Genomic DNA, 26,089 nt, shown 5'->3' with positions numbered 1-26,089 from the left:
CTCCACAAACAAGGGACTGGCCTCAGTGTTCGCTGCTTGAAAGCTGACTGACAAAATCCTCTCCTGAACTCAAGTCAATCTACATCGATTCTTCAAAACAAAGATACAGAGGCACAGCGTTTGGACTACAGCCAAATGGGAACGCTGATATTGCTTGCTAAGTACTGGGCCAGGATGCGGCAGCCTCTCTACCTTCCTGACTCCCAATTGCATTAATCGTTTCGATGTCTGCACAACTTTCGGACCCAGAGACGCAAAGCTTTTCATTTATAAAAGCTAAATATCTTTAATACACACTGAGTGGCATAAGACAGGGAATTATTTGACAATAAACACAATTTCTTTTTCCAACTGATTTTTAAGTCCCATTCCCTGAACTCCGAGATACATTCTCCCACTAAGGAAATACAAGGAATACAGTTTCAAACAAGACCAGCATCCTCCTCCTGACAGAGGCTGGTACCAGCTGCTCCACTGGTGATTAAAAAGGGCTTGTCTTATTTTGAATTAAAATAGGCTAGAAGCATTCACAGTCACTGCTGAGCTGAGTGGGCAGTAACCGTGAGCTGAAGGGAAGCCGTATTTTAACCTATTCAATTATTATTGTAACTATACCGCAAGAACATTTTTGACTACGTCAGATGTTCTGCCTCTAATAGCCTACCCTCTCTTCCAATTATTTGATGTCCTAAAGACAAATCTCAATACACACTCAATGGCTAAATTTTTGCCAGTGTTAAAAATTGGTTATTTACTTTATCTGCTATTGCATTACAAGATTATACATTACCATTTCAGACTTTTTTTTTTTATCAAATTTGTTCTCTTCTAGTCCTTCAGCAAATACAATATACTAGGGGTAACTAACGCAGTTTTAGTAAATTGTGTTACAGGTCAGAAATATATCACCTTGTCCTGTAAAACTAACTGGCTCTACATGGAGAAAAAAAACCCCAGAACTTCTTGGACTACTACAATTTACAGCTATAGTGCACAGGTGTGAAAGCACAAGCTCACCATACTGAACTCACTGTAAAACAAGAAAAACAAGAAAAAATAACCAAACAACAGTTTAAGGATATTTTCTTTATAAACACTTTGGAGAAATTAGTTAGACAGTAGTACAGAATTACTATCTTTAACTGTGGTGCATTTTAACATAATAAAGTGTAATAACCTATTATCCCTGCCTGAAGCCTGCACTCAATCTTATGATAATATGCGTGCCTAAAATGCCTTTGATTTACAGGTAACCTAACATATTTTTGCCCATCTTCACAAGTTAGTGGCAAAGCCAAAAAAGGAAACTCAATTTTTTCCAAAGGCTGTTTTTTGGTCAACTGTACAATACTCATTTTAGCTGCTAACCGCATCTATTTCAACCCTTTCCTAGTTCTGAATTATTTCCCTTCTAGTACAGCGTCCAGTGCTTTATGCAGTTGAACTCTGAAGATAAACCAGTAACAATTTCCCCTTCTCTTGGGAAGTGGGAATTAAGATCCTGTTCACCCAATATTTTCATTATGGAGCATAAATAGAATACGACACGTGTCAACAAGATCTGAAGAGATAAAAACTGAGAGAAAGGGGCCTTTTTCTGGTTGGTCCCGCTGATCATAAGCCAAGGAACTGGATAAGGCTGTACAAAGAAAAACAGAAACAGAAGTTGTAACTATTAAAAAAACATGGACAAGAGGGGGAAAAGAAGTGCTAGAAATTCTACCACCCAAACGGGAACAGATAAAACATAAGGGATGCTCTGAAGGGTATTAAAACTATACACACCAGACTTGAGCTTGATATGAGGAGACAGATCTTTTCCGACCTCTTTTTTTCCTCACTTAAGAAAGCGAGTATGGGATGGCTGGCAAGTACAATCCTCCCTGAAAGTCTCTTTGGCAGTACTGTTCCCAGCATGCTCTCTAAAAACTAATTCTCAGGAAATGTGCCTTCAGAATTTTGGTCCTTTACAACGCTTTATCAAACACATGCTCAGATGTTACTAGGATTCCTAATACCCACAATTATTTTTATAATATAATACAAGAAATGTGAGAAGAAACCCCAATGCTTTTCAATCCCACTTATACTTTTTTTTGGCCCTATATTTAACTAAGCCAATGCCAAAAATATAAACACACATCACTTTCGCGTTGTGTGGAGCCTGCACTATTCCGTCACCACAGAATGCAATACGTTGTATGAAACATATCAGATAAGGCAGCTGCTATTTACATTACAAATGCTGGTCTCATGAAACTTAATAACAATTCCAGAAATTTACTTCTGCCTAAAAAGTGATTTTGGTTCCTTTCTTTGATCCACTTTTCATCCTTTCAACCTCCCGCATATACATAAAAATGAAAACGTGTCTCCTATTTTTCCCTCTACTGTCCAGAGAGGTGTTCTGTTTGATTAAATATACATGATATAGGTATAAAAAAAGAAAATAAATTCCCAGTGCACCTTGTGTACTCTTACAATTAAAAAACCTGTCATACATATTTCATTTTTTAGCTTGGGTAGCACTTGATCATATAGGCTTCTTGCCTGAGAAAAAAGTATATGATACAACTTAAAAAAAAACTGCAAAAAACGGAATGAGAATATTTTTTTATTTTTTTTTTTTAGTAGTATTTTTGTGGGGCTTTGTTTTTTTTCTTTTCTTCCCCCCCATCCCAACAGTGGATACACAAGGCATACTATATACATAATTACATGAGAGAGCCACCCAGCTTTCAAAGGAGTCATTCTAGTGAATTGTGTAAATAATATGCCTTTAGAAACCCTAACATATGAATACAGATTTACCAGTTATGGAGCAGTTATATACCTGAGAGACAAGAATACCCATTTTAAAAAAAAAAAGAAATCCTGCCTAATTATGAACTTACCAAAGAGACTAGCATGGCTCAGAGCAAATTAATACTTTTATAACTTTCTCCAAAAGTTTTTTGGCTGTTTTCATTTGAAAATAAGAAAAATGTTAAAAACTGTAAGTCTTAATTAAGCCAAAAACAATGGCCAAAACCCATACAGTTAGAGTTTACACGTCCTTACAACCCAGACCACTGTCCCTGCACTTAAAGCAAGATAATTCTGACTTCCCTTGTCACTGGCAGTTTTTCTTGAAAGTCTTTCTATGGTAAGAAGATAGATTTAGAAAATAAAGAGGCAATACGGTACTCCTCAGAGTGTGACCATGGGAAGGATCTCCCAGGGTTCAATGAGCCCACAAACTGTCAGGTTGTCCCCCTGGCATATATTGCACCAGAATCATGAAGGGCAACACGCAGCTGCCATCATAACCAATGCTTCTCTCAGCATTTATTGCGCTCATTTTTGTCACATTTCCACAAGCATATTTGGGGACGATTAAAAGTGGTTTGTGTTCCTGTTTTACTATAACAAAAGTAATTGAGCTATCATATTAAAGACCCGCAGAGCATTTTCACAAACTGCAAATCAAGCAACCCAATACCACTTATGGAAAGCTGAGAATATGTTCCTGGGACAACCGTAGGATCTATCTTCAAAACAATTACATCTCGCAAATCAGAGGCTGAAACATGCTACCAGGGTTCAATTATAACACCCTTCCTAGATTCCAAACATAGGAAATACCGTACCTCATATCGTGGTACAGACCACTGACTTCAGCACAGCAGTTTTCCCCTTCACCCTATGGCTCAGGGGGTTACCGCATTCTGCGAGTTTTGCTGTGCACACACAGCTCAAACCGCTGTAAACAATTCCTTTTCCTTCAGCCTCCAACTTTTCATGTAATTGCTCAGTAAGTTTTCCTTACTGTACACGATATGCAAACGCTAATCTTCTGGTAACTCCCTAGCTTACAGTAACCTTTTACAAGACATTCCAGTTCACTAGGTACTCTTAAACAAAGATAAGGGACATAGAAAAGAGTTTACATATTCAGATTATCCAAATAATTTCTTACCTGAGTGGGATCCAGGAGGATCAAATCACAGCTCTTAGGTAAATGTTTGTGAAGTTTATTTTCCCCAAGAGCGGTTACCGAAGGGATTCCAGATCAACAGAAGTTACACGCCCCAGAAAGGGGCCAACTTCCCATGTATAGGGGAAGATCCTCATTTGCCAAGTGCTTGAGGGAACTTGTGCAGATCGTATCTGAACTAGACAATACTGATGTTTTCATAAGTTATATCTCTTTAATCCATGAAGCTGATAAGTCTAAACCAGTGTACCTGCAGAGCTTTAAATTCAGATGCCATACCCTTCTTTAAGGGGTATAACATGCAGAGACTTGTGTGCGCTTCTTTAAACACACACCAAAGATGGTGGTGTTAAAAGCAAGCCCTACCCAAACTTACTAAAAGCAATCTCACCAAAGTCTAAAGCATAAAACTATCTGAAGGCTTAAAATGGAGATCTTACAAGACCAAGAGCATTAGGCTCTTTCGTAAGTGACAAAACGTAGTTAAAATCTTACTATGCCATAAGAGAGAAATCTAATTTTTTGACATAGGCATCCTGCATGAATTTGGGCAGAGTAACATGGCATCTCAGTTCTGCATCCACACAGCAAGGACAACAGAACTACCCTGCCTGAGAGAGGTGCCAGAGACCGAGGGTGTCCTTAATTATGAAGTTCTGATATATAAACCCCAAAAACTGAAACAACAGCAAGCCAAGAAGAGAACAGTGAATCATCACCTTTATAATAAAAAGCAGGAAGAGCAATATACCAACTGTCTAACCATCATTGAACCTGAACAACCACGAGGCTTTAAGAAAACACCCAACCCTACCAGAAATGGGTTGAAACCTCTTCAGCTTGGGACACTTCTATGACTCCAGTCTAGATTTCCATCACACAAACTACAGAGAACAAACCTACACTGGTGGAAAGATAAAATGGAGGCTTCACTAGATTTTCCCTCATTTCTAGTTTCATTTAATTCCATAAAATCTCTCAGGATTATTGTTATGTTATGCACCTACCACACAGAAGTGTTTCAAGGATAACTGATATGTCTGCATAGCACTTTGCATTCTTAAAGTACTATATAACTGCCAAGTATTAATAACAAACCGCAGAAAGAAAGCTTATTTCTACTTTCCACCCAAGGAATTAGTATCTGAATTGTAAAAAGCATATGAATCCACTGAAAATAGAATATATGTTTTAAAATTTAAGGAGGATATGCTAAATGACAAAATTACAAAACCAAAATATTTCCAGAATCATTGCATCTTTCTCCTAGGAAAGTGCAATTCTAGTGGAAGAATCCTGTTTTCACTACAATCCTGGTTTTTACACTCTCTTTTCCAGCTGACTTGACTGAAGTGCAGACCATTAATATCTGAAGTGCCTTGTTTTGATTATACTGGCCTTTGCTGGTACCAATCTAGTTAAGGTAGCACCAGGAATTTCCAGCATAAAACATATTTACAGGTTTATAACTTGGCTCTAAAAATTCTACTCCAAAAGACGGTGGGAGGCAGAAAGGCTCAGATGAGTGCATTATATTACATATGCTATGTGATGCATACTCGCTCACAATAGTATGCGAAGGGGAGGGATTAACTTTAACGCTGAATTACCCTGTTTCACAAGCCGCCTAAAATGATACTTTTAACTTCCCTGTTTCTGTAATCAAAATAATGTTTTGTAAGTGTTTCAGCTAATTAAGAGCTTAATTTGCCCAATTACACAGCTTGGCTTAAATCATAGAAGATGATCAATATAATATAGGAATTGGAACGTCATGTCTATTGATCATATTTATACACAAACATTCTCCCCCCTTCCTCCCCTCAGAAGTCAATCGCAGCTTGTCTTCAAAGGGTCAGCCCCCAGGTGATGGGATGCTGCGGACTGCCAGCAGCACAACGCTGCCACTCAAAGAAAAGGCTTAAATGAAGATCAAGGCTGAATAAATTAACTGTAGGCGTTTGCCTTTTTGTGAAAGAGAAACTCCCAGGAAAGAGCTAGAGTACAGACAGCTTTGCAGGTTACTTCAAATGCTATTCTTAAAGCAACACGTATTTCTGGCCTTTGGTATTGTATTTCCCTTAGCCCACATAGGAACACAATACAGCTCTCCACTGCCGCACAGCAACATTAAATATAAAAACCTGCCATTAAAGGCCAGAGGGTAATGGCATCAGTGTGGGCGACCCATGCTCAGGTAGTGTTCAACTATTATCTGCAGTTTAAGTAGGCTGAAAATACGCAAATCCAGCCAGCACTGTTTTTAGATAAAATTGTCAGTTTTATGGATATTTATAGTATGTGTCCAGTCTTGCAGAACTCCATCTTCCTCCACCTCATCTGTAATATAAACTGCTTTTAGCCCACATTAATACAATGTGTTACTGGGATACTTTTCACATTTTGTATAAGTCAGGCAGCAGATCAATACCCAGCTATGCTGAGGCGGGGGAAAAAAAAAAAATCATTACGTTAGGATCCTGTTAAAAACACAGACACCAGGAGGATGAACCTGATGCACAGGCACTATTCCATCTGGATGCACATGTAGATTACTACTTATAAATACATCAGAAGTGGCTTTCTTTCCAATATATGGCTTTAAAGAATCCTACAGATAGGACCTTTGGTATATATCCTACATCAAATCAGTCTTGCCTCAAAAAAATTTAACTTCTCTGGCTCTCATGAGAGCTCTTTCTTTTGATCAAAAGTTTCCACCCTCTGTATCAACTCCCTTACCCATATACTTCCTGTGGTGAAATCACAGCACTGAAATTGAAATAGCAAAGCTATTTCCATGACAGCATCTGCTGGTGACACAAGCTCAGGTTTATAACTTTTCCTTGGATCAAGGAGGAGTAAGAGGATTTAAGATAAAGACTTTAGCAGCAATAACAGTAAACTAAAAATCAAAAGGAAAGCAGCCACACAGAAAAATATTTTTTAAAAAGTGTTAAGTTCTTCTATTATTTGAGATTGCCTAACGTGAAAGTCTCCTTGGAAAATTCACTGAGCATTTGGGGTTCCCCCCTCCAGTATTTTTCATAGACAAAAAAGCATATACCCCACCTGCATCAGAGCACTGGCAACATAACGTAGCAAGAACAGATGCAGGTCTGGTTGCCTCAGAAGTAAAAGAAAAACAGACCAGCCAGACAATCCTTTTCCTATTGTTCTCCCAACCCCACCACATAAGAAATAGAAACTGATACCATGCCCCATAGGTCAACAAACTTGAGCTCTATGAGACGATAATTGCAGAGTTGAGATTCCTCTGAGACACCTTGCCTCCAGCTCAGCAAAGTTTAAATCAAGAAAACATCAGCTTCAATGTCCCAGAGCTGACCTTCACTAGTGTGGACTTGAAGAGAGAGAGGAAAAAATGGTCTCGGGGAGAAGCTCCAAAGCACACTTCACCTTTGCAACGCATCACTCATCCAAAGAAATGGTTTGCAAATATAATTCAGGACTCGATGTCCATCATCTTAGAGGTGTTCAAGCTCTTCTCAGTTTCACAGAAGTCAATGGAAGCTGACAGCAGTAAGCAACTTGCACAAACAAGTTACTACTTACTACTTGTAAGATACTGAGAGAAGACTGGAGAGAATCAAAGCCATCATGTTAGTACCTGCAATGAAACTCGTGTGTTTTAAGGGGTTTTGCTGCTGTTGTTTTTAATTCTCTCCCACTCTGCTCAAGTGACTTGGCTCTTTGTTTCTGTTGGGCTCACGGTACCATAGATCCCTTCACCACCATGTTTCATCATTTCACAACTCCAGTTGCCACGACAACAGGATGCAGCTTATCTGTGCTGTTTCCATATTTCCAGTTTTTGTTGCCATAACAACACAATCATTCTGGCTTTCTACAAAAACAGCAACTTTAAGCCATGTATTCTCAAGGATGCAGGATTCATCATATGTGTATCTTCATGAGAGAAGAGATTTGTACAGGCAATTTGTAAATTAAGCTATTTTTTCTGAAGGGAGATTTTTCACTCACAAAAGTGAAAAGCTGACAGCAATTGCCAGAGGCAGACTGCTGAGACATCTAAAGCCTGGCCTTTAATAATAGCCAGAGTAATATAGCACTAGGCCACTTCCGAGTGGGGACTCCCCACAGTGTCAGACTGTGTCAAACTGCACAATTGTTATGTGATGTGAGTAAGTGTCCATACTTGTTTCACCCAGGCAGATCTGAATTAGACGCTAGATGCAATTCTCCGGAGTTTTAACCCAGTGGCCTCCCCATTATTACCAGCACCACCACCATGCAGCTTTGTGTTTGAAGGCCCATTTTAATTCTGTAATTCAAGCTGTTGTTGCAGATTTCTTTTCAGACGCTGACCCTTTTCGCTTTCAGGTGACTGCATTTTGAACTTTTATTTACAGGAAGTGCACATTCATAAGACTGGTGAGAAAATGTTATACAAACACAGCATGCATAAACACAAAACAGTGATGGCTATGAGGGGTATCAGCTAACATGGCACTGTAACTTCATTACACCCTCATTTATGTACTTCACTAATGAGACAAGCACAGGTGTCCAACACGGTCCCTCACATGAGATGAATAACAATAATACAGTCCAACCTGCTTTAGCCATGCTTGGTATCCAGAAGATATAAGTTGGAATCCATCTTTTGGCATGTGTATTCGGGGCTAGGAGAGAATAGACATAAAGAGAGACCTCCTTTTACACTGGGACCTAGCTAACCTAAGTCTAAATTCTGGAGCATTTTAAACAAGGCAGACTTTTTTTTTTTTTAAGCCACATATGAAGGTTTAGTCCCCAGGTTAGTTCTTGTTTACTCCTCTGATATCAGCTGCTTTAAGAACACTCTTCTAATAAAGCCAACACAATTTTTATGGTCTCCATCATTTTATATTTCAACTCAGTATACATAGGTATTTCTTTAAGATTTCCACACAAATGCAGTTGGATAAGCATAGCCTCTGTGGTGGGTGCAGTAGCAGAGACTAATGGTCATTATTGCTTTTGCCACTACATAAAGCTAAATGGTGTCAAAACAGCAGCAGTCAAGCTATGAGAGTGTTTTTACAGTCACCATCCCCAACATGGTCAGACCAGACATTGGACAACATGAAAACCCCTGAAGAGGTGCAGCCTTAATACCAAGGTAACAGGAAGCTTTGCTCACACACAGCCTTAAATTATGCCTCAAACTGATAGACAAATAGAATCTCCTCCCCATTTATTGTTTTCATGCTTTATCGGGTCGAGGAAAAGGCAAGATATTCAATTGCTCTGGAAGCACAAAACATATATAAGCTAGAAAAAAGTATGGAACAAAAAAATGAAACAATGCCTGCCATGACATTCATTTGCAGTTCAACGATATTCTCACAATCAAATGGATTCAACTGTTGTCCCCCCCCTCCAAAAACATACGAAAAAGAGATGCTTAGAAATTAAAATTACATCTAAGGAACAGAATGAGACAGGACATCCACAGACACTGATTCCAGAGTTCTTTCTTACTCCTGGAAACTACTTCACAATCCCTTTCTTAATTCACTGTACCACCAAACCAGCACATGCGTGCCCCTATCACTCCTGGAAGGCTGGAAAAACCTTTCTCATTTTCAGAATGGCTCTATTCAAGGTGAGTTTACCCCCATTTGTTCTTGTGTCAGCACAATATTTAGTTTGTACAAACTGTGTCCACCTTGGTACTTGTAACACTAAAAAAGACAATTGGTTGGAGAGGAAAAACGTGTCACCACCAAATGACGAACCTTCACAGCTATGGTGGGGCAGTAGTCCAGCCTTGGAATTTGAAACTAAAACGAGTCCTAGAACAGACTAAAATCTCGCCTCTAAAGAAAAGTACACATGCAAGATTTCACAATATACTTTGAACATTAGTTATTTTTGCTTCTCTCCAGTTCAAATTGAAATCCTCCTAAATCTTTCAAAGCAGTAGCAAGATTATGCCCTGGTGTCCTAGACAGTAATCTCAGTTAAACATGAATTATAATAACCACCATTGTGCTGATAAATTAAAGTCAAGTATATCTGGTTACTGCATTCACCTGCTGAGTTTGGACTTGCAATGCTTAACACATTAACAAACTATGTTTTTAGGGGACTCCTCACACAGCTAGAAGCATCATGCTCCAAGACCTAATCCTTACTTCAGCATTAACCTCACGGGTGGTTGGTCTCTCTACTACTGTAAAACGAGGACAACACTCATTTAACCCACCTCACAGGTTTGCTGAGAGGAACTGCTGACGTTTCTACGTGCTTTGAAAATGGAAGAAACTATATGAAGTCCTACGTATCTAGCAAGAACGCTATAGAAACCCACGTTTTACTTCTGGCTCAAGTGTTTGGGCTGCTTTTTCAAAGTATCCCAGCTCAGTATACTTCTCAAGAAAAAAAGAGCCTTCATAAACAAGCAGAAATAACAACCTTTTGAAATCAGCATCGGGAGTAAAGAGACGTGAATATCAGTCTCTGATCTGCCCAGGTTCACACAACAAATCTGTGAAAAATGACTTCATTTCTTTCTGTTTCTGTCACTTAACCTACAAATTAAAGGATCACAGTGAAGCTTTCTCTTAGGACCAGCAGGCTGCTTAACATTTGTAATGCCCATCAGTCCAGAGTAGTTTGAGTAATTGATTTAAGGCACTGATTTAAACCATTTAATTTGAAGACCCTGGTCCTGCAAATACATAAGGATATTACTAGATCTATTGCCATCAACAGGATTACTCTCATGCAAAAGTCTCTCCAGTATCAAAGATAACACTATTTCTACTTAGACAACTCTTAGCAGCACAAGTTCTTTGTGACTTCAAAATAAAGTTCCCCGAGTATTAGCAATAAAAGTAATCAGGACTTCCAGCAGATTAGCAACTACTGTAAATTTGATTTATTTTTCAATGCTGATAAGTTAAATATACAAATAGTAGAAACAAAGACCCATCACCCATCCCTCAGCACCATACTTGCAAAATCCCCTCAGCAAAGTATGTCTCCTCTACATTTGATAAGCTTACTCTCATCTAAGAGGTAAATACACTATACAGAAGAGAAGCAAATTTTATCAGTACAAGGTATGTCATTACCCTCATACTGCTGCTCATACCATTACAGTGGGATATTTGCACAAGCGAGCCCTCATTCATGTCAAATTCAAGCACTGATAGAAAAGCGTAATTTAATTAAAATCTCTGTAGCTCTCGTTTACCAGCATTTAATGCACACAGACCCACCACTGTCTGAACTTTTACAACCAACCTCCTAAATTTTAAATTTCCGTGGTTCTCTGAGGCATATAGTAAGTGACCCCCAGGAATGTTTCCTTCAGCAAAGACAAGCAATTAAATAAGTACATCTGGTTAAAACTTTTCAAATTTCAGTGTCTGAATGACAACAGACATGCAACTGCAAAATTAATGAAGAACTCCTCATACATGCTTGGTAACTTAAAAAAAAAAAAAAAATAAAAAATTGCCCCTCTTCCCCCAGCCTTTAAAAGATTTGGGACACAGACAACTGCCTTGTTTGAAAGCTGTATTATTTTATCAATCATTACTAAAATATTCCACGATTATGATCCATTCAAGGCAATTCCATCAGCAATACAATTAATTGCCCAGCAAGATCTACTCATTTTTGTATTTTCATGAGCACACACCGTTTATGCTCATGGTTCAATATCATTCGTAAGTGCAGTATTTATTTTCTCTTAGCATCTGCTCCAGCATTTTCTGTGACTAGAAGTCAGACTGGTAATTTTCCTCTCTCTTCCAACAGCCACCTCAAAAAGTAACTCTGAAAGCACTCTGTCTGTTAACTTCTATCACGCTATTTTGTGAATATTTCACATTTTTATCTAGGTGAGTGATTAACTTGTAATACAACCCTAACAACTTCCTTTTCCAAGACATCCACGTTTATTATTGAAGACTTGCTTTAAAAATGAGCCTTCCATCACTGCAGATGGCTAATAACCATCAGCGACTTATTCACAGTTCTGAAATGCAATTTTACCCGGTATGAAATGCCTACTTTCTTTTTAGTCTTTTGGTGGCCACAGAACTTATATATTACCCATATATTAAATTATATCATTATATATATCGTAACTGTCTATAAACCCATGAGCCAGAATAGCTTACTTTGCTCGTCTCTTTTTCTGCAACCCGACTTTTTTCCTTTAGTAATCTACTCTTCCGATTTTTAATCCATTTGATTTCTGCAGTCCCTAGCAAGGCCTAGAACAACAGAATGATTTCTGAGAACAAGTCAGTAATTTAAAATTCAGTGGTACCCCTCTTCCCTTCCCTACAAAGGCTGATTTTTAGAGGACGTTTAATTACAGGCCTGAGTTCCTATTTTCTAAGCCTAAACACAACCCCTGAAGGCTTACAATATTTGAGTCACAGCTGGAGCTGTGGTTACTATACAGTTTAAATATCAGCCTCTTTACTGTGCAATTTGTTTTGAAAATCAAATCAGATGCCGTGTCATAAACAAGTGCTAATTAAGTACTGAGCGGAAATTGGGCTTTTTTGTGCAAGAAGGGTTCTTAAATATCTGCATCTTCACTTCCATAAGAAAGGATAAATATGTCAAGAGTGATAATTATAAAAGGAAACCTACTATGGTACTTGCAAGGCAGTACTGCTGCTTCTCCATTTCATCTGCTTCCATGTAAGAAGGAAGGGGGGGCAGGGGGAAAGTTGAGACCTGTATGAAATATATATGCACTAAGGATCTTATGAATCTGATCATATAACCCATAATGCTTCCTTTTCCCTCAGAGAGGGCATTCACTCTGGGTTTCCATCACATACGATTTAAACACGCAAGCTAAACCCATCTCTCTCTGTCACTGCAAGGCAACAGTGAAGCTACTTACATTTTCATTCCTTTTAAGTTATGATCTACACACAGTATTTATTTGACGATAACATTGCATTCATTAGATATAACAACTTGTTTGATAAATATCAAGTAAAGAACAGGAATAATGCATTTTAATAAGCTGAAGGTTGCCTCTGAGTAACAATATTCATGACTCCATTAACTAACAGGCTCTTGGCTACAAAGGCAGAATTAGATCTGTCAGTCACTGACCCGGGAGGGCTTGGCCAGTTGCACTGAAGACTGTCCAGTTGAGATGACTTCCACAGCAAAGGAAAATATCCCCTGTGGCCTAGAACTTGTCAATGAGTTTGTATGCATTACAGCAATAAACTGAATTCCCACTACAGAATATACAAATTCATGGTCCCCAACAGATACCTTACTCCCCTGTCGAAAGCAGTACTCAAAATAAAGCACAGTCAGATCTGTGGACTCCAATTCAACAAAACCAAAGACAAGATTTCAAAATCTTTCATTATTATCAAGAGAGAAAACCATGAGGGCTCCGATTTCAAGACCATAATCTGACAATATTTAAGCGTGCTCTTTGTAAAATTTGGTAGAAGGAATGAAAGAACGCTGAGTTGGTTGACCATCCCATTTCAAGAGTTTGATCCAAACTCCTTCAGAAGGACATGGCACTCTTGAACAGTAGGCTCTGACTCTGCCTGCAAACTTAACGAATTCACCACACGCGATGAACATGGCTACTTTAGTGAATTTGTTTGGATTATGTTGACCAGGATCTGCTCCAAAACAACTCCTACTGGAGAACGTTTATTGATACTCCTTGACAGATAAAAAGGCACAATTTTTTATACACTGCAAGAGCAGCAGCTACCAGGAAAACTACTTTTGTAACATGAAACACCTGGATACCTTCTTAAGGGCTCAGAAGAATACTAAGCTGCAGTATTCAAGACCAAACGGAGACCTGTGACAGCACCCCATTAATCTCTGGACAAAGTAACAGCAAGCTCTGTGAACATGCCTACTATAGCAGTGCAAAGAGATCCTCTTCGTGCCCATAAGTAAAAACATGCTCGATTTCACAACCACTTGACATTTTAAGTCGGAAATTCAAGTCCTATATTCAGCCTCCTTCAAGACTGCAAGATCTGCGGTGAAGAAAAGAGAAGCTATATTTCACATGCTACTGTCTGAACTTGTGCCATGTAAGTATCCAACACGAACAGCAGCATCCCCAGTGCAAGCATTATGTATAAAACAGAAAGCTGGAAGCTTGTCTAGAGATCAATAAAACGAAGCTGATGCCTTTTAAGTATCTTGTCTTGTCCAGAGAAGAGTCAGAAAACACACCTGGATTCTCATTTTTCACTGAGACTCAGAGCATCAAGAAATAGAAAATTCTGTAGTTGACAAAAAAAAAATGACAGCCAAGGTAAACAAAATTAACAAGTCTGGAAAACTACGATCTCCATAATCAGTAAAATCAGAAAAAGTGCTAACTTTCATCTTCCTCATCTCCTGCTGGGTTTTAGGTAGCATACGAAAAAGCATGCAGAAGAGATGGGCTAGAGGTCTGTGGCAAGTATCCTGGAAGGAAATCTGCAGTTCACACATTAAGCAGAAAAATTTGCCAGAGGAATATTGGGGTTTTTTTCCTAAAGAAATGGACATGCTTTCAAGAGCAGACTCCTGCACTCAACCATCACGTTTTCTGTTTAGCTAGCGAGCTCTCGTCTTCTGAGCAGACTCCAGCACTCAAGCCAAGCATTCTCCTGGTCAATAAAACAACCAAAAAACTTCCTATTTGCAGAATGGCCATTCTATCCCAATTCATTTTCCTCCCAAAGCGCTGTGCTACAATTACAATGTGCGACCTACTCACCCATCATAAGTAACTTGGAATTCGTAACTAATTGCCCTGAGTACTTACTGAGATATATTAAATTTCCTTTACTGATCTAAATACCCTGTTCTGATTTCAGCTCTATGACAGTTCCCAACTCCTTGAGACTGGCACAAGATGCAAATGCTCCTTTGCTTGGCTTAACCAGAGGAGACTCCTCCTTACAACAAGAGGTTCCAAAGAAGCCTGCTGTCTTGGAGGACTATGATGCAAGAATGAAGCCACGGCAACAGAAGCAGCTGAAGATACCCAAGGGGCAGCCTGTGGCAGCATCCCCATGCAGAACAAGTACCTCTAAGAAGACTAACCAGAATGAGCCTAGAATGTTGCAGAACTGACCGGCCAACCGTTAAAACCCAAAAGAGCCCAAAACACCAACAGACAAACAGTATGTCCTGGCTCCCAAGAAAGGCAAACTACTGAGATTGAGCACTAATAGCTATTGCCAAAACGAAGCAGTCACCATATGAGGCCTAAGTAAATCTACTCCCAATTTAGAACAAATTAGAATTAGTGCTAGACTAACCCAATCTTCTTCTTTAAGAAGATCACTGAAGTCCAGACAAATTAGAAGTAGTTAAGCATTTGATAGATGACTTGTAGGAAGTTACTAGTTAAAATGGAGAGGATTAGGATTAATACCAGAGTTATAAGGAGGATAAGAAACTAAAAAGGGTAGAGGATCACAGGTTATTTTGAAAAAGGAACCATCAAGCTGTACAGATATTGATCCTTGTTGAAATCCACTACTAATCTTGAAAGTAATGTTAAAATATTCTCACTAATGGCTAAAAACCCCAAGAATTACTAATGTGCTAATGAAATTGTCTGAAGACAAAAAGACATCATAAATACATAGAACACAGCATCGTGAAGACCTGGGTAACAGAACCAACAACAGATGTAATTAAATTAAAAAGTAACATTATTTCCATTATAAAGTAGGGACTCAGTAACTGAGAAGAGGGAAAGAGGTCCTGGGACATGTCACTCATTAGCTAAGGATGGTTCACTAATAAGATGCAGCCATGAAGATGGCAAATACTACTACAGGATATCGTACCAAGTGAAAAATTCCCAGAAGAGAAAAAAATAGTATTACTGCTTTTGTGCAAGGAAAAAATAAAACTTTTCCTGGAACATTCTGTATAGCTCTGGTCACTCATGTTCCAGGTAGATTAATCAAATTCTGTAGCTATTTAAAAAGGTCTGCTAAGGTGGTCAAGAGTTATAGGAAATGTCTTAAGACAGAAAGAAGAAAAAAAACAAACAAACAAACAAAAAAAAACAACCCAAAAACTTGTTTAGCCTGACCAGATCCAGCTCAGAGGAGAATATGATTGCTCTCCACAAATATATGCAGATGAACACAAGGGAGCAAGAAGAGCTGTTTAAGCTCAAGGACAACATTGGCAGAAGAACAAATGAGAATGAATTAGCCATGAATGAAGTTAAGCTAGAAAATAAGAATGAGGATTCTAGCTTTCAAAGTAGTCAAATTTGGCATAGCAAAGAAAATTCTACTCACGTAAGAACTGCTTTGAGTAGCTTGCAAAAGGGACTAGACAGTAGTCTAGGGACTGCCAATAGCAGACTTGAACCCATGCTCCACAAAACCTGTTCCAATCCCATATGGAGATGTTTCCTCTCACTGATGGGCTCTGACTGTTTTGCCTCTGCATAAAGTCTTATTTTAAGATCAGTGACATAAAGACATATAGGAACATCTTCTTGTCAGTAAAAAAAAAAACCAACTTTCAGGACATTTATGCTTGTTTATAAACAACAGCTGTGACAAAGTACAAGAGCAACACACTTCACTGGAGTCATCCCAGTCAAAAGGAGAAAAAAAAAAAGGAAAAAAGTTACAAAAAGAAATTTAACAAGGAATGTATATTTTTGGTTTTTTTAAACCTATTAGCAACAGAAAACACCTTGTGTTATATTTAAAGAGGGTGTTAACACTGTCAACATCTGTTGAGATGCTTCCAGGACCCATCTTCTAAAACAAGATCGATCCATCATTTCTTGAGACTACACCCACTTCTCACTGTTCTAATTTGCAGGAGATGAATGATAGCTGGCTGCATTTCTCAATCCCGTTGAGAGTTTTGGCATTTAAGAATGAAGGGCACTGAGCAGACCCAATGAACTACCCCCCTGGAGAATCGCCAGCATCTTCCTAACAGACAGAATTAGGCCAACTATCCATAAACTAAAAGCAACTCCCACATAAACACTGCGCCATTCTGCATCGCTCTCACAATAAATAACAAATGATGTGTGTAGAGGGAGAGTGACTACATTGTATGATGGACTTTCATGCTAGACTGTTCTTCTCTGAAACAACTAGAGACTGTTTTGGTTGCTATACGGGCAAGCCTGGAAATGTTAAAGTTTTCTTTTCCAGGCAGAATGCAGTCTTGCTCTGCTTCATTTCCAAGCAAAGACAGCCATCATCTTTCTCCCAAGTATTTAATCCATCCTCCTATATTTGAAAAACAAAACAAAACTCACAATCTGTAAGAATAACGTATGTCCTTAGCTGTAAATATCAAGAGAGAGGACTCCTACAAACAAACAGAGAGAATCCACATGTAGGCACGAAGCCAGCTGATGGGAAAACCACACCAGAGTTCTACACTGGCTGGTATGTCCCAAACTCTCTTTCTACAACCTTCTTCAGACCTGTTTTGCTCCAGGTGCTTCTGAAGAAGATCGGCCATCTAGACTACACTTAAGTTAGAAGTACGCTTATTACAGTTTTGCTAACATACCACTGCACTTAAGAACAACTTCTTCATTCCTTCACAGCACGTCCCTGCAACTTTTCCCTTCTTACCATGGGATGAGGGAAATTAAACCGGCACTAAGGCACTTTGCCTCTGCTAGTCCAAACTGGTTACTCCAGTGGATTCTGCCAAGAGCTTGCACAGCTCCTGCTCACAGACTGTAAACACTTCTGTCCTTCCCTCAAGAAGACTGGAAAGACCCCTTGCCGAGCTTTCCCATTCTTCCTCATTCTCTCCTTCCTGCTGCTCTCATCAAGATGAATGCACAGACCCTGTTTCAACAGTGAGGGGAGGAAACATTACATCAGTTGTTTCTCAATTCTTAGTTACAGAGGAGCACTAGAAGCAGCTAGAGAATGTAAAATTTTGATCAATCCTTTGCTTCCGAGCAAAAATCACTGTGGAAAAGTGAAACAGTTTAACACTGAAAGTCTTCGTTGCCGTTTCTCAAACTTCTGCCATCACAGCTAAAAAAATCTGGCTGTGCACACAGAGCTACAAGCAGGCCGAGCACCCGTTGGTAAATGGAACCACAGAACTTGCAGATGAAAGAGCAAAAATGAATTTTAATGCAGTTTTTAGAAATACTTGTCATTGTTTCAGCATTGCCATTTAGTGAATGGGACCGATTTCTCTCTCAGTAGGGGATGATATTTTAATGATGTAACAATGTACTTCCCAGAAGAAAGACAAGCCTCATGAGGCAGATTAAAACTAAGAATATTCAGATCCCATTAAAAACAGACAGTTTCAAGCCATTTTTAAAATTAATTTTGTTTAATGACAAAATGTGTTATCTTAACAGGTGGCTAGCCAATTGTAAAATTAACCAAAACATGGTCAGAAGCACAAGGCTAGCTATTAGAAGAACTGGTTTCTATTTATTCTGTCTTCAATTATCAGTGTACCGTATGACCCTACACAAATTCCTCCAGTCCATGACCCCGGGCAAATTTCTGAGCTTCAGCTTTCTCTTTCTGCAAAGCAGGGGTAATATTTGTCCAACACCAGAGTTCCTCAAGACCTCAGATAAAGAGACATTGGAAAGTACTGTTGTTTATTAAGCAGGGCATATTTAATGCAACTCCCAGGATGTTTACTTTCAACAGTTTCTGCAGAATCAAGAAGTTTTGCTCAGCACTAATCAGCATCCTGTCAAAGAAATAGCTTCATGTTTGATTGCTTATTAATTGTATTTTGAACACTTGCTATTTAGCTGCAGCCACTGGACTCTGCTACGTTACAACTCATTTTCAGTTTCCACAGCTAAACACACACCGTATTCAGTCCTTCTGTGCAAAATGACTTAACAGATAAATAATACATCTTGATGAGCAACTCCCAAATTGTAGGAAGGAGGAAATGAGGAAGGCTCAAGGAAATATGATGGAGTATTAGAAACACTAGCTAAATTTGCCACTGAGAATGGCTAAATATTACACAAATCTCGCCAGCACACATGGAGGTTAGAGATGACACAAAGAAAGCAGACAAGGAAGTGAGAAAACATCCTATTCCATCTGCATTGTTGAATTTAGCATGAAATTTTTATACAACAAAATCAAGTTGCTCAACTTACTGGTTTCGCTGGTCTTACGTGTGATCTGATCATTTATACCCTAAATACCAACGCAGTGATCACTGAGAAAATTAATATGATGAGAAATGCATCTATACAGATGAAAAAAGTCAGTGGAATCCCTTCACTCAATTCTTAATAAAAATTCATCATTTACAAGTATAAATGACTCTCCTTGTAATAGAAAATAACTACTTTTCATTAACAAGTTTTATGATACAAACAAACTACCCACACAGTAAAATCCAAAGAAAACAAAACAGCAGATGAACACATTCACTCAACATGTGCACCCAGTCAACATTCGTACGTCAGGAAATACTTTCCGATCCCCACTTTAAATGGTTTTAGAGTCTGAAGTGAATTTTAAATGAGACCAGATCATGAAGTTTTCTCTGCCATTTAACTTCTAGTCTCAAGTCATTCTTTCCCCTAATTCAGTAGCTGCTGAAACATTGAAAATAAACAAGAAAACAATGTCATTTTATATTTTCATCTCATTTACGGCCCAGAGATCAGAGCGTTGTTGGCCACTGGAAATGCTCCAAAGATCACCATTTCATTTTTTCTTCATTAGGCACCTCTTAAAGAGGCGATATCCAAACACTGCACGTTCCTACCTTACCTCTAGAGATAAGACAAAGCTACAGAATAATTTTATTCTCTTCCTCCGAAATCTCCATTTCTTCTTTCCATATCAAACCACTACAGAATATTGAGAATGTCGAGGCCCCTGTGCCTGTCTTGTATCTTCCAAGGATTATTTAGGAAACCTTTTGCCTAACCAAAATTTGTGGTTAGAACAGTCTGCTTTATCTTACTAATGAGAATGATAATTTAGTACCATATACTCATGAGGAATTATAGCTCTGCTGACTGGCAAATAATTTGCCAAGGCAGATTAGTTTAGCTGCATAAAATAAATATCCACCTGCACATACTAGCACTAATCAGGGCGTGAAATTAAACTTTTTATTCAGTGGGAAATAACTGCTGCAAGGCGGCGATTTAGTCTGGGAAGCAAATATTAAGGTCAGCCTATTCTCTCTGATGTTTATAGTATATATTACAGTGCGGAGAGCACGGTGCAACAAATTCTGCTTTTTAAGTCTATGAAACTAAATACTTCAGTGATGCGATAGCAAATTTGCCATTTGCTTTTCTAATTGCATACATTTAATGGAGCAAAGTGGCTGAAATGAAACATTACCAGAGAAGTGAGGGTGAAGTTACTGAAGTACCAAAGGCCTGCACCAAGCACAGAAAAAACTACAACACAAAGTTTGGGGCAGAAGAAAATAAATCAACATTTTCTTTACAATATACTAGTCCCAACAAATCCTCAAACTAAGAGGATGTTATTTCAGTTCTGTTGGAAAAAATTACTAAGCATGTTTAATATTGAAGCAGGATTTGCAACTCTGCATTTAGGAGGCAACTCTCTGCTATCACAGCTGTTTTACAAAAAAATATTGCTTTCAGGCCACTCTTGCTTTGGATACCCAGGGCTCTCTGCCACAACAACCACAATTCAAATATGTTATTAAAAAGACTATAAGGTTCTCAAAACAGAGTTTTATAATAATAACTAACCAGTCCTAGGTCTTAAAAATCCCAGTCCTACTGACACCATAAATCATACAGGTTCAGTGCAAACAGAACCTCTTTTAAAGCACCAGCTTTTGTCCATCTATTCCATATATATACACACACACACAAATAGAAGAAAAAAAGAAAAAAAGAAAAGAGATTCCAAGTCTATTACCCTTCTGGCCTCCTATTACACTGACTATGCCTGCTAGTTATGCAGAAGCTCTTACAACCACGAGAAAAATTAAAGAACTTCAGGTGTTTCTCTCATACAGAAAAAAAGAGAAAAAGCCAGAAACAACAACAACAACCAAAAAACCCACAGACGCATCTTAAAAGACAACCAAAAAGGCTTTGGTTGTCCTGTGAAATTGGAAGGCCATCAGGACCTCCTAGAATCATGTCAGTCAGAAATAAAACAAAAATGGTAATTTGGGGGTGAAACTGAAAAAAGGCGCTCATGAAGAATGCTAGCATCAACATCTTCCTATTTACAAGCCAGGAAATTAAATGAAGTACTGCAAATTGATTCATTCAGAAAAACTGAGAAAGTGAAACTTCATTAAATATCAAGCTATTGCCTCCCAAACTGGTCAGGTACAGCTCCAAGAACTGCTAATTAAACACAACTGAAGTTGTCACTAGTCCATTCAAGAAAACAGATGTTGCTTCATAGAGCTTTGATATTTTTCTTAAATACCTTTCAAAATGAGGAACAAAAAATATGAACTCTTATAGAAAGGGCTTTATTGTATTTTTATAGCATATTACATACCTTGTAACAATCATTCTGTTAAGTGTGAATGTCAGTTTTATTTTCTGTCCCTTTTTTCCTGGCTATTTACAAGCTTTGTAAGAATCGTTCCTTAATTAAGTCTAAACATAGTTTTATATAAATGGATTCCTGGAATTAAAAACGTTCAGACTTAAGAAATGATTGTTACAGAGACTGTAACAGGCCGTAAAAAAGAATGCCACTTTAAACAAAGATTTCTCATTTTAATTAAAAAGATAATCATCAGAACATTCGTACACTTAACAGAACCATTTGAAGCTACTTTGAAAAAATATCTACTATTCTATGCAGGCATATGTAGTTTACTTTATATGACATTTAATCAAAGTCTCAGTTGAGCCTATCGCACTCATACTTTAAATACTGTATCTACAGTTTTAAACACTTTATTCAAATATGAAAGTTACTTATTGAGCACCTCATTTCTAGTACTTTTGTAAATGATTATGACAACAGAAATCCCACATTCTTGAAGACATAAAACCAGAGCTCTGTCAGGCAAGGGGTTTTTGGGAGGGGGGTTTGTATGTTGGTTGTTTGGGGTTTTTTTAAGCCAATGGGTTCACATCCACCTCTCCTTCTAGCTTGTGCATCAGTCTCTTACACACCATACTTTATGAAGAGTGTAGTTTTACCTGTAGTATTGTAGAGACATGAAAGGGGGCTGAGGTGAACTGAGACACATTCCACTCTGGTTAAAATCCTTGGTGTCGCTGCAGAACACTGGACTATATAATTTACAAGATCATATTTTAAATCTATGAACTGTCTTTCATTCAAAAAAAGCTCTGGAAGATGACATGTAGAATACATGATAGAAAACACTCATTCACCAGCCAGAAGAGTCTTTCCTGGCCAGCAGTTGCTTAGTATTACATAATGCTAATACACAGCAATTGAGTATCAGAAATAATTTAGGCCTTCTTAAAATACAGAGGTAAACTGAGTAGGCAAACGAAGTTAAATAAATTACTTAATCCTTAAAGTATTAGAGTATACGTATCATAGCTGACCACGGATAACTAGGAAACTGGTAGCAGAGATTAGCCAAATGTAACGCTGCTTCATTGGCAAGTAATCAAGCCCATACCAGGCAGTATGAAGGCAGCCTTCTCTTACTCCCATCGAAAAGCTGCATAGACATGAGCACACAGAAAAAAAAAAAAAAAAACAAACACAGATACTTTAAAGGAAGATAATTTCATTTATAGCATTAGCCTTGGATGAAGTCTCCCCGTGACATTTTTCTATTGAGTTAGACACAAAAGTGAAAAACAAATCGCCAGGTCCGCCTTTCCGACACCTTGTGACTCAAGAGAGCTGCGCAAAGTCAATGCCAAAAATTACATACTGATCTTTTTACTTGGAAAAACTATTATTTTCTAGAGAAGCACAAAACCACTACCACCTACAGGGCCGCTTTTCAGCGTGAAATGAAACCTACCACAAATCCATATCAAAAACAAAAGTACTAAAAGCAGGAGAGATAACAGGTCTCATGAATTTCAGTATTCACCTACAATGGCACTTGGGAAACTCTCAGGGAAAACGATAATTAAGAGCAAAGCCCACCTCAACCCAAACTGAGAGTCCACCTAACAAGGAAGGTGTATGTGAAGCATATCACACACTTGGATGAACAAGATAAATACACTGTGAATGATTCAGCATTAGTTGAGAGGATGCACGAGCTGATCTACTACCTCTATGTAGATAATTGTACCAACGCCATTACTGCAGTACCTAAGCGCTTTCTGGGTGCTAGAAGGCAGAAACAAGACACTTCCTAGGAGGGCCATGCTGCTCCTTGCAACTGATACCTCACGTATCAAAACAAACTACCTCTGCCACACCTCCACGAACACCAAAAGACCCCACCAAGCCTGACAAAAACTTTACTTCATCAGCAAAATTAAAGTAAGAGTCATGTTCTAGATGGGCGTGCGCTAAAGCAAAAGCCTGAGATGCGTCAAACAAAAGCTTTTCTCGCTCGCAACCTGCAAGCAAAAATACCCTAAAAAGTTCAGAGGGGACAGAGGGAAGCCACATCTTTCACTGCACTTTTTACAAGCATTTTGCATACAAGAGGCATTTTAATAAAACATTGAGGAACTCGGTTTAGCTTTTAGTTCTCAGCGCAGCCTGATCCTGATAATTCCTCCCTTTATCTGGTGCTTTTAACAGAGGCATCTCCTGTAAGAGCAGCTCTCTCTCACGCTCAGGTCTCTAAGTGTCAGGGAGCTTTATTGTTCGAGTGGCACACAGCCAGCTGCAAGATGGACAGGGATTCCCCCCAGTCCCAGGCTCAACCTTATTGAAGATCTCAAACGCCTGGACTAAGCCCTTGGATGGGAATCTTAGCAGAGGGGGTGAAAAAAAGCAGCATAAAAGAAGTCAGTGTAGTATGTTCACAATGCTGTTTGGCAGGAGACAAAAACGTCTCGGCAGAAACTTTTCAGGATATGAAACTCACTATCTAGAGGCAGGTTGTAATTAGCAAGCTTGGCCAAACACAAGTGCAACAGGAACTGGGACACTCCTTCGGCCAATCACACACCAAAGAGGGTAGTTTATTATTACTAATTGCTACCTTGCCTTTTTAGGTATCCATAGCATTTTCCCACTTCACTGAGCTGAGACTATAAATCTGACAAACTTGGAGACCACTAGCAAAGGGGTCAAAAAGTCTCAAGAGAAACAAGTTCTACAAGATTAAAAAACAGAAGCCAAATGAGTGTTTTGAAGCTCAATTAAAAATTAAAATTTGCAACTAGCGTTTCCTCAATTTCATTTTGGGCATATGTTCTGACGGCTTAATAGAATTGCTTCTTCTTGATGAGCTTAGATTTAATTCTGTACCACTGGAAGCACTAATCCAAAACAAACTTTTAGCAAACATTGCCAGCCATTTAAATTACATCCTTAGGGAAAGAACAGTTTGGGGCACCCGAAATTTACATTCAATTCAGTTGGCACCAGTTTGTTTTCATTTCTAAATCTTATGTTTCTGGCCAAAACACTTAGAAATACCAACAAACGAAGACAGAGAGAATGAAACTACAGTTTAAGTGCATCGGGCCTCACATCTAAGTAAACTAGCCACATTTGAAGAGCATCTTGGATGCAAGAACCCCCCCCCGAGGCTGTTTTCCACGCCAAAGGCCAACTCGCAAACCTAAACAATGCAAGTGCTCTTCACATTCACTATCGGTGATATGCTGCTGCTGCAGCAGCAGGTGAAAGATTTAAGCCTCAGTATTTACAGCTCTCATGGCAGAATGGAAGGAAAAAATAAAATAAGACTGCAGAGAGATGGTGCGCAGTACAGAAGGGTAGTCTAAGGTGGATAAACAGGGAGAAAAACCCAAGAATTATACGCGCCAGCCCTCCCGCTGCCTCTGGGCCCCTCTGCCAGCTCCTGCCTCACTCGAGCTGAACTTCTCCCGCTCCCAGGTGGCACCTGCAGCCCCCTACCCCCCCTCTAGCACAATTATACTTTTCCATGGATTCTGGGGTCTTACGCACTTCCCAGCGCTCTCCCCCCCCCGCCCAGGCAGTCCCCTCCCCGCACCCCACGGCGCCTCTGGGCCCCATCACCGCCCTCCCCCACCCCTAGGCCGAGCCCCCCCCGGCCCACCATACCCGAGAGGCCCAGCCACCCCCACGGTCCCCTTCCCCATTGCCCCCAGCCCCATTTCACCCCCTTCCCCAGCCCCTCCTCATCCCTCGCCCCTCCCCCGGCTGCCCCTACACACACACAGACAGACACACACACAAACACACAGACACGCGCGCCCACCGCCGCCGCGGCCCCTCACCATGAACTTGAGGGCCTTCTCCTGCAGCACGGCCTCGGCCGGGTCCATAGTCCTGCGCCGAGGCCGGGGCCGGGGCCGCCCCTCCTCTCAGTGCCAGGCCGCAGCCAGCGCAGACAGGAACCTGCGCTGCCCCGCGTCGCCCCCCCCCACCCCCCGCCACCGCTCCACCTCGCCCCGCTGCCCGCAGAGCGCATGCGCCGCCCGCAGGCCCACGGGAAATGGAGTCCCCGGCCGCGCCGCCGGTAAGGGTGCGAGCGGCGAGACGGAACTACAAGGCCCGAAAGGCCTTGCGGTCCGGGGCACGCCGGGAGCCGGCTGGCGCATGCGCCGTCCGCGGGAGAGGGGACTGACGGGAGCTGTAGTACGGTGGGGCCGTGGCCGTGTGACTTGCGGGCAGGGGCTGGGGAGGGAGGCAGGCGGGGGGAAGCCTCTCTCCACAGGGACCATGTGGGCCGATTCCAGCCCTAGACCTCCCCCTGGGGAGGGGGAAGGCTGGCAACCTAAGCCGTAGCCCTGCGCTGTCTGCCGTTAGCAGCTCGTGCGTGGCTAATGGCGGGGCGCAGGGGTGGCTGGCAGCAGGGCCCCCTCTCCCGCGGCCCGGGGCGCCCGCGACAGCTCGGCGGCTCCCTCGTTTTACTTGTGCGCTGCCGGTTTTCAAGTCAAATGTTGCTGGTACGCTGTCTAAAATTAACTCCATGCGCTTGGCCGTACCCCTGCATGCGCAGAGCAAGTACCAAAAATACCATCTGGTG

At 40.1% G+C, this 26,089-nt stretch overlaps 1 protein-coding gene across 11 annotated transcripts in view; it reads right to left on the bottom strand.

Annotated features, from left to right (window-relative positions):
• BTRC (beta-transducin repeat containing E3 ubiquitin protein ligase) overlaps window positions 1–25,489 on the bottom strand; it is a 124,247-nt gene extending 98,758 nt beyond the window's left edge. For 4 of the 11 annotated variants that reach the window (XM_063337586.1, XM_063337590.1, XM_063337588.1 and 1 more), the window contains exons 1-3: window positions 25,338–25,489; window positions 12,623–12,709; window positions 8,575–8,643 (exon numbers count right to left, since the gene is read on the bottom strand). In XM_063337586.1, coding sequence (XP_063193656.1) covers window positions 8,575–8,643; window positions 12,623–12,709; window positions 25,338–25,385 — 204 coding nt within the window. In that variant the 5' untranslated portion in view covers window positions 25,386–25,489. The remainder of the gene's footprint in view (window positions 1–8,574; window positions 8,644–12,622; window positions 12,710–25,337) is intronic. The other 7 variants (XM_063337592.1, XM_063337595.1, XM_063337596.1 and 4 more) reach the window with 3 other exon arrangements.
• Window positions 25,490–26,089: the final 600 nt, after the last annotated feature.

This window comes from Chroicocephalus ridibundus, chromosome 6, assembly GCF_963924245.1.
Source record: "Chroicocephalus ridibundus chromosome 6, bChrRid1.1, whole genome shotgun sequence".
Classification (NCBI taxonomy): Eukaryota; Metazoa; Chordata; class Aves; order Charadriiformes; family Laridae; genus Chroicocephalus; species Chroicocephalus ridibundus.
Note: the sequence above shows the minus strand (reverse complement) of the source record. Positions and strands in the feature narration are given on the sequence as shown.